This window comes from Chlamydotis macqueenii, chromosome 5, assembly GCF_036417535.1.
Source record: "Chlamydotis macqueenii isolate bChlMac1 chromosome 5, bChlMac1.mat, whole genome shotgun sequence".
Classification (NCBI taxonomy): Eukaryota; Metazoa; Chordata; class Aves; order Otidiformes; family Otididae; genus Chlamydotis; species Chlamydotis macqueenii.
In genome coordinates, this window is record NC_141560.1 from 37194367 (window position 1) to 37202837 (window position 8471).

The window sequence follows — 8471 nt, forward strand, 5'->3', positions numbered from 1 at the left end:
AGAGAAAGCAAGCCAAGCCTACAATGCTAGGTGGCATTATGTTCCTACATTATAGTTGTGGATTTATCTTCATATTCAAGATTAAGCATAAAGAGGCATGAAAAAAGGTAGAGTGACAGGGAGAAACACAAAGGGACTTTAAAATGTTCTCTACATTAGTAAGGCAGGCGCAGATAACAGCAACACCAAGTAAACTGATTGAACATGGTCTCCTGTTGTAAAGGGAAAATGGCTTTATTTATTATTGCTCAGAGGTAGCACAGGACTGATCTGCATAGATAGCATTCACACAGAAAGAATTAATCATAAATTAGTATTTGTTTCCCAAAACTAGCAGTTGGCCAGTGGCAAGTCCAAAAACTTTCAGATTTTTTTCAGAAGCAGAAGATAATCTTATGAGCTCTGGAACTTGTTTTCTAAATGCTTAACTCTTTCAGAAATTATCTCTGATTATGGATCTTACTCCAGCACTTTGTACCAAAGTAGCACCAGAGTTCCAAGGGAGCAGTCCCATCACGCCGTGGATCTACCCAGCTGCCTTTTGGAAGTGCAGGCTGTATGGCCAGTAACTGCTGGGCAGGCCAACCTATGGATTTCTGTGCAAGTCTTACTTTCCTGTGCTGTAGCTAACTTGACCATAATACCAAGATAGTCCTGACCTCTGCTTCAGTTATTTGGCTCTAGGTAATTTGCTGTCATTTAAAGCTGAAGTCTCAGCTGAAGTTGTTTAATGTTTTTTTTTTTTTTTTTAACATAGTTGAGGTGTTCTTTACTCATTCTGCTCTCTTTTCTAGGTTCTAAAGCAGTTTAAAGTGCAGCTGGGGGGTTCATTGTGACAACTTTTACACCATCTTTGCTCAGTGCTTCACAGGAGAGATGTTAAATTTTTTTTTAAATAAGACAAACTTGTCTATGCAGAATTGCAGCACTCCTGCAGCTTTTAACCTTCCAGTCAACTGCGCTGAGACTTAGGTTCTCAAAAGATATGTCAACCCCCAGTCAACTTACTTACTGCAATCAGTGGGCATCTGGGGCCAAGATACTTCAGCGGGTAGGGTCCAGCTTCTTACAGAAAATACAGAGAAAAATAATGATTCCACTTAAAAACGTTATCTAATGCCAGCACCTGTTTCTGTGTGCTTGAGAGCATATGTATTGCATGTAATTGCCAGAAGATCTAATACCCTAAAGTACTTTCACTCTGCCAGGTCCAATAGTAGGAACTGAAAATAACCTCATAGATCATAAGGTAGGACTCTCAACTTTTTACTATTGCTGTCAGGAAAAAAAAACTTTATGAAGTAACAAATAATTACCTTTATTTAATCTAAACCTCCATTTCTATTCTAAAGCCAGAGAACAATAGCCTCTGGCTGTAACGTTGCTTCCTGTGTTGGTGCTCTAACTCTCCATCTAGGAAGGGGAACTGGTTGCTTACAAATCTCAATCCTTAAGTGTAATATTCCAGAAATTCACATTAGATTGTGTCCATAGAGCCATCATCAGGGCAGCTGAAGTATCAGCGTTCCAGTCTTGAGGGCTCAGCAGTGCTATTTCCAGGAGAAGCATCCCTGGGCTCAGCCAGTATATGCTTGAGGTCTGCGCCGCTCAGTCCCACTGGATGCCAAGGAGCTTGCAGCTCACACTCCAGAGCTGCTTTGCTGTCTCATCATCCCGACCCCGTGGAGATACGTATGCTGGCTGGCAATCACTGTAAGAGGAATGTTTTTTATTTTTTAAGTCAAAGATTTCCATCTGCATTAGCACACTGAAATGTCTGTGTTAAGCTGATAGAATGCAACTCCCTTATCTTAACTTCAAGATCAGTCAAAGAAGGATGGGAGGCTGTTCAGCAAATGAGCAAGGGCTGGTGCTTAGCCACCTTGAGAAAGCTTTCTTTCCACCTGGCTAGGGAAGAATCTAGCTCTATCTGTTGTCTCAACCCTTAAAGAAACCTATATATGCTCTACTAATTATATATATATATATATATACACACACACACACTCTCTTCAGTGTACATTCTCATTAATACCACTAAAAAGGGCTATAAATGCTAACCAAGCTTCTTCAGGAGCACCTTTCCTAGCAAACACTAAGAAAAAAGCTACTCAAACAGCTATTCATTCTAAACTATTTAGCCCACCCTGTTCATCTCACTACATTGCCATTGCATGAAAGGCAAAGCTGCCCCAGAATAATACTTCTGTAATAACGATACGTGGTTATCCCCTTTTCCATTATCCTCTGAACTGTGGCTCCTTTCTTCTCAGCTCCTGCAATCAGGCAGCACTCTGTCTGGACTAGAGATCCCGTGTTCTCATCTGTAATGCTAGATGCTGCAGTAAGATGGGGTTTTAAGCGAACAGAGGAAATTGCATCTTGTAAGATTTCTGTCTTTCTGTAATCCTAGTATTTTTAGAGCTCCAAGGGTGTGGTCTCTGATGTTCCTGAAATTACTCTGGTGGACTCCACCTGTATTGCTGTGGTATGCAAATTCTTTTCTTAATATCTATACTTACACTTTATATTCTGTTGCCTGGAAAGTGAAAAGGATATTAGGCTAGTCCAGTGTAAAGTATTATTGAAGCTATCTATTTCCCACCAAGTCCAAAACTCCTTTCTTTTATGAGTTTAAAATCCACATGAGTTTTCTGTACTCCAGCACATAAATGCTCCATTTATACCCTGGAACAGACAGTCATTCAGGGAAGATTAAGATATCTATTTATATATTCAAGTCTGATTAAGATGGTACAAACTCCCAAGTGAAGATCAGACAAAGTCATTACAGAGACTAATCTCGTCACATATTACTAAAGGCAAGCTCTGCAACGACTTAAAGACTCCAACAGTAGCCATGTAGGGAGGGGAGGAAAAAAAAAGACAAGTTTTCGCATTCATTTCCCAAAAAACAATTTTGTTAAACTACTCTACACCTGGTGGGAAGCTGACAGACACACCGGCATGAATGTTCAAACCATGGTCTCCTAATCTAGGATGATGACTTGGCACTGCTCTGGGGAGTAGTTTGGGTGAGGGGAAAAGGCCTGACTATGCAGGGTCCTGTAGTAAGTCAAAGAAGTCAAGAAACAACAGGGTTTTTTGTGGGAGCTAGAAAAGACAGTTTGCAGGACAGAGCAATAAACATCCCAGCAGGAGTCCCTCCCAGCTGGTGGCTCTGTCACACTGGAGAATGAAGTTACTTTGTCACGTGCCAGTCTGAAAATCTCACCTCCTAGGTCTGCAGCACAGCCCCCACAGCTCCCTGGGAGCACAGGCCTCTTCTGCTACAGTGGGGTAAAACTACAAAGAGAACCAAAGTGGTCTTCTCAGGATTGACCCAAGTGACCTCATTAACTGAACAGCTCTACTGAAAAGTGATTTCCCCAAGTCTCAGGCAGATCAGGATTAGAGCTCTGAGCTCGTGACAGCAATTCCTGCACGTTGAGTCCAGGGATACTCCTAGCATTAAAGGACCTGCTATTGTATGAAGTGTTGCACAGGTCAGGGATTTCTTCTAACACGATATCCAGTGCAGCAGAGCTGGAAGGGGTAACGCTGTAGTAGTTGTCACCCCCAATCTTATCAGCCCGCCTCTCACCCTCTCACTCCTAATGAAGAATGACAGTAGGTCTCATTTTGCCCAGCCAACAAGGTTGCCTTCCACAGTATGTCACTCCATCAGCTTGCACCCACCTGAAATACTGTCCTGTCACAGAGTCTAGCTCCTCTGCTACAGCACAGTAGACACTGGTCTGAGCTCCTTCCCAAGGTGTCTTCAAGAAGAATGAGAATATCTTCCACAGCCACGTCATTACAAATGAGTGCCGGACCAGCTCAGAATGGACAGAACCAGGATGGAGCACGTTTGCTGTGACTCTAGTGCCTATAGCAAAAGAAAGTAGTCCAGGACAAATCCACATGCATCAAACTGCCTTAAAAAAAAAAAAAAAAAGGTAATATACTCATCAATGCTACCTTCTACAACTTAAAGGAAGAGTCCAGGCGTAGATACAGGGACAGTAAGTGAAGTCCTCTAGTTACTGCGTGCTGGCTCCCTTCCAAACACTGCTGTCACTTCTGCTAAACAATGTGCTAGAGGGCCTGGGGGCTAAACCAGCAGCTTCCATCAGGCTTTTGAGAACACCAGCTTCTTTTGATTTACTGTAATACTAATTCCCTAGAGAAGACACCACTGCTGTTTTACTAAAATAAATACTACTTAAGTTTATGAAAAGGATGGAATGACATGGCTGTAACAGATGTTGTGACTTAAGAGGTACTGTCTAGTCCTGTGCTGCTGCTCTACAGGCCATCAACACTTAAGGCAGTTGAGTATGCATTAGCTTTTCTACTGGATACTGCAATTGTAGTTCAGCTCTTTCTGGTTTTTTTCAGCTTCCACCCACATACCCCAATTGTCTGTGTGAATGCAGTGAGTTTTTTAAAAGCGCCAAAGAAAAGTGAAACAGATCCAACTGTGCCAAGCTACTAAACTCCTCTGCCCCATTGTTATAAGGACAGTTAATGTTTTAAGTCTCCTGTTTCCACAGAGAGGAGCTCTTCCTGCTGTGATCCTTGCCTCAAACCATTTCATTCCTGCATAGCCAATTTCCAGACCTTTCTTCAGTCCACGCTCCTCATCCATGGTGCTCAAAAGCCAAGTGGAAAAATACTCCGCTCTCCTCTAGGACTTGCCTTGCAGCCGCCTTGCCAGCTCCCGGGTGAAGAGCACGTTAGCCAATTTGCTGTGACAGTAGGCGAGGCCACGGTTGTAGCTCTTCTCACCATGGAGATCATGGAAGTGGATTCGGCCTATGTGATGAGCCAGTGAGGACACGTTCACTATGCGGGCTGGGGCAGACTGCTTCAGACGCTCCAGTAGTAGGAAGGTCAAGAGAAAATGACCTAGGGGTGAAAGGAAATGTCATCCTTCTCTGAAGGTTTCCCCGTACTTCCACATTATATCTTACTGCTTCCCTCATTTCAAGTCCAGGGAAAAGAAGACCTCCCCTGAATCAACAGCTAAACTTTTTTGATGCCATTAAGTTCTGCTCCTCAGCTTCAAAAAGCTGGAGCTGTCATACACTGCAAATGCCCCAGATAACATGTACAGATACTTAAACTGAGTCCAGGATAAGCAAATACATTGCACTGCATCTCCAGAATTCTAACTCTGGCCTTTTGTCCTTCCCCAAGAAGGAAGGATGAGGAAGAGAAAAAATCTGAAAGCAGGATTTTCCTCTGGCATTTTGCCACAGATATTGAATGCAAGCCTGACTTGACTGGCCTTACCAAGATGATTGACTCCCATGTGCATCTCAAAGCCATCAGCAGTCTTGGAGTAAGGGCATAACATCACCCCAGCATTATTAATGAGAATATGGAGTTCCTTCTCCTCTGCAAGAAACAACAGACATTCTTAAACAGGGAAATAGAGACCAAAGACAGACAAGGCGGTGGCAGAAGTCAGGGAAAAAAACCTCATGCCTGTCTGAGCGGCAGCCACATTGCCTCAATAAAACAAGAATACGTCTGCTACCACAAACTAGCTCATGGCCTCAGACACTCAGACAAGCCCCTGCTGTGAACCACAGTACCCAACACAGTACAGAGATATGCAGGTCAGTGGTTCGGCATTTGCTACAAGAGCAGGCAGCAGTTCTTGGTAAAATAGTCTCACTGAAAAGAAGGATCTAGAGACTGTACCTGCTAGAAATTTCTCAGCAAACTCCCGGATGGACTTCGTATCAGCCAAATCCAGTTTTTTCACAATGACTTGCTGGTTCCCCGTCTCAGCTCGGATTTCACTGGCTGCAGCTTCTGCCTTTGCTACATCTCTGCAAGCAACAATCACCCTTGCACCTGCAAGGGGGTGAAAAAAGCAGGAACAGAAGCTGAGATGACTGGAGCACAGTGGAAGATCAAGGCTATGTCAAGCACGTTGACTATGTGCAGTGCTTACAAACAATGTGTTGTTTCTTTTGAGAATTGTCATCAGTCAGGGGAGCAGCTGGGAGGGACAAAGCCTTTCCTGCAATGTTGTCAGCTCCGATCTAGCCAAAGCTGTTTTCAGACTGGGAAAATGCACCTTTGCCCAGGTTCTCCTAGGTCAGGAGTGTGTACCACAACACGGCTACGACAGGGTTACACCCGCCCCCCCTGTAATGGGAACGTCAAGCTAGGAGCACATGAAGAGACTTGGATTCCTGCCAGAGTAATTTCTAAATGGATTGTGAACAGGTAGTTTAATCTCCTTACCAGTTACAGAAAAAGCATTTAAACCAAATTAGCCTGAAACATGAATAACTAAAGTACACAACAGTTGACCTATGGCATCTCCCAGCTTCGTACAAGCAGAACCCAGCAATGCCAGAACTTCCCCAGCCAGTTCTCTCCAAACAGCTGCAGTGCAGAACGTTCTCATGCCACCAGGCACCTTTTTGGAGTTCAAGCAACCAAACCAGCTGAGGAACTGGGGACTTGCACCTCAGTGGTTACAGCCTCTGGAGGAGCAACGCTTGGGCTCGTCTGAAACAACTTTGGCATGCTGTTCACTTAAACGTGAGCACAAAATATCCTCCCTCAGGTCCAGAAAAGGCGCTGCTGACAGAGGGGCGCGCAGGGCGGCCGCAGAGGGACGCAGGCCGGTGACTTGCCTCTCCGCGCGAGGTCTCTGGCCGTCTCCTTCCCGATGCCCGTGTTGGCTCCCGTGACCACCACCACCTTCCCCTCCAGCTTAGCTGCCGACTTGCACCGTCCTCCAGCGACATACCTCCTGCAAAGCGGGGAGTCAGGGCTGAGCACCCACCCACAGCCGCGGGTTTGGCCCCAGCGCTCGGGCTGACCGCCGCCCCCGGGGCGTCGTTACCTGGAGCGGCTGATCACGCTCGTGTCGTGACCGTGCCACCGGGAACTCGCCCTCCAAACCACCCCACCCCCGCCCCTTCACGAACACCGGCGGGGCCCAGCCTGAGCCCGGACCTGCCGCCCCGGCACCGGGAGGCCCCGCCTCCTCTGGACCACGCCCTGCCCCGCCCCGCCCGTGCGTCAGGTGGGGCCACGGCTCCCATTGGCTGCCGCCGTCAACTCCGGAGACTTGGCCAATGGGCTCCGTCGCGGCGCCGTGAGGAGAAGGCGGGCCCCGCCCCCCCGGCCGCCTCTACCCGAGCTCCGCCGGTTCCCCGGGCCGGGTCAGACCCCAGGGTTACGCTCCGGGTGACCGGAGACTTCGGGAGGCCACCGAGCCGCGCGCCGGCGCCGCACGGCTGAGCCGCGCCCCAGCTCCTGCCGCCAGCGCGGCGGTGGTACCGAGGCGCGGGAGCCGGGGAAGTGCGAACGGCGCCCTACCCCGGCGCGGGCTGGAGAGAAGGAATCCACCTTACCGGCGCGCCCGTCGGACGAACAGGCACACCCGACCGCCGTGAGACCCGGCTGCGCCCGCCCGCACCGCGGGGCGGGGAACGAGCCCGCCGCCGCCAACTCGCACACGCGCGAAAGGCCCGGGCCACGCGCGGTAGGACGCACCTGATGTAGGGCGCTGCCACCAGAAGGAGAACGGGGACGGAGACGGCGGCTCCCCAGTAGGCGAGCATCGCCGCCGCCCGCGCCGCGCCGCGCGCACTGCCGGCGCTCACCGGCGGCCGCCCCGCCCCCGCCCACCTCGGGCCCGCCCCTCCCGCGGCCCCTGGCGCGCCTGCGCAGCGGCTCCTTTTGTCACGGGCACGGCGGAGGGGCTGAGGCGCTCGGCGCCCAGTGGGAACAGCCGCTGGCAGGAGGAGGCCGGCCGGCCGGCTCCAGGCGAGCCGCCTGCTGAGTTTTTCCCGGGTAGCGCACGGCTCCGAGCTGGGTCTGTGGGAGCAATCTGAAACTGCTGCGTGAATTGTGCTTTCCAGTTAATAAGCCGCGAAATACCTGAAGAGAAAGCCCGGCGCCTCTCTGGAAAGACGTTTAAAATACATTTTCGTAGCGTCACGCCATGTTCACGATATAAACCCCGGCAAAGCCTATGGAACGCACGCGTTGAGGGCTGGGAGAAAGGCCGTGGTAGACTCAGCGGTGCTCACTCCCACCTTAACCGGAGAGTACAAGAAACAAAAGGCCCAAGGCAGCGAATGGCGTCGCCTCCTTCCAGCGGCGCCGGCTCCGGTGCCGGTGGCCAAGCCCCCTGCGCGGTGCTCCACCGCGACTGGGACGGCCACCTCTTTGTCCCTCCCCCCTCCCGAAAGACTACAAGTCCCAGCAAGCAGTGTGCGCCATGAGCCCCCCCCCCAGCGTGGCGGCAGCCCTGGCCAGTGCCTGACACGCCTTGCCGCCAGCGACCGGTGGGTGACGTCGCCGACAGCCCTGTCGCCACGCATGTGGCAGCTCGCTCCCACGCGGAGCCGCCGGCGGTGGGCTGCCCGCGCTGCCGTCGCCGCCGCGGGGCGGTTTTGCGGTCGGGCGGCGTTTCGGGCGCCCGGCTGCGC

The 8471-nt window shown here is 50.1% G+C and overlaps 1 protein-coding gene across 1 annotated transcript; it reads right to left on the reverse strand.

The window, feature by feature from the left end:
- Positions 1 to 210: 210 nt before the first annotated feature.
- Positions 211 to 7638, reverse strand: LOC104478777 (retinol dehydrogenase 12-like). The gene is made up of 7 exons (XM_086749547.1): positions 7531 to 7638; positions 6663 to 6781; positions 5713 to 5868; positions 5299 to 5403; positions 4702 to 4911; positions 3700 to 3889; positions 211 to 1711 (listed from the first exon to the last, which is right to left on the reverse strand). The coding sequence occupies exons 1-7, from the start codon at positions 7596 to 7598 to the stop codon at positions 1609 to 1611; spliced, it is 951 nt and encodes a 316-aa protein (XP_086605673.1). The 5' UTR covers positions 7599 to 7638; the 3' UTR covers positions 211 to 1608.
- Positions 7639 to 8471: the final 833 nt, after the last annotated feature.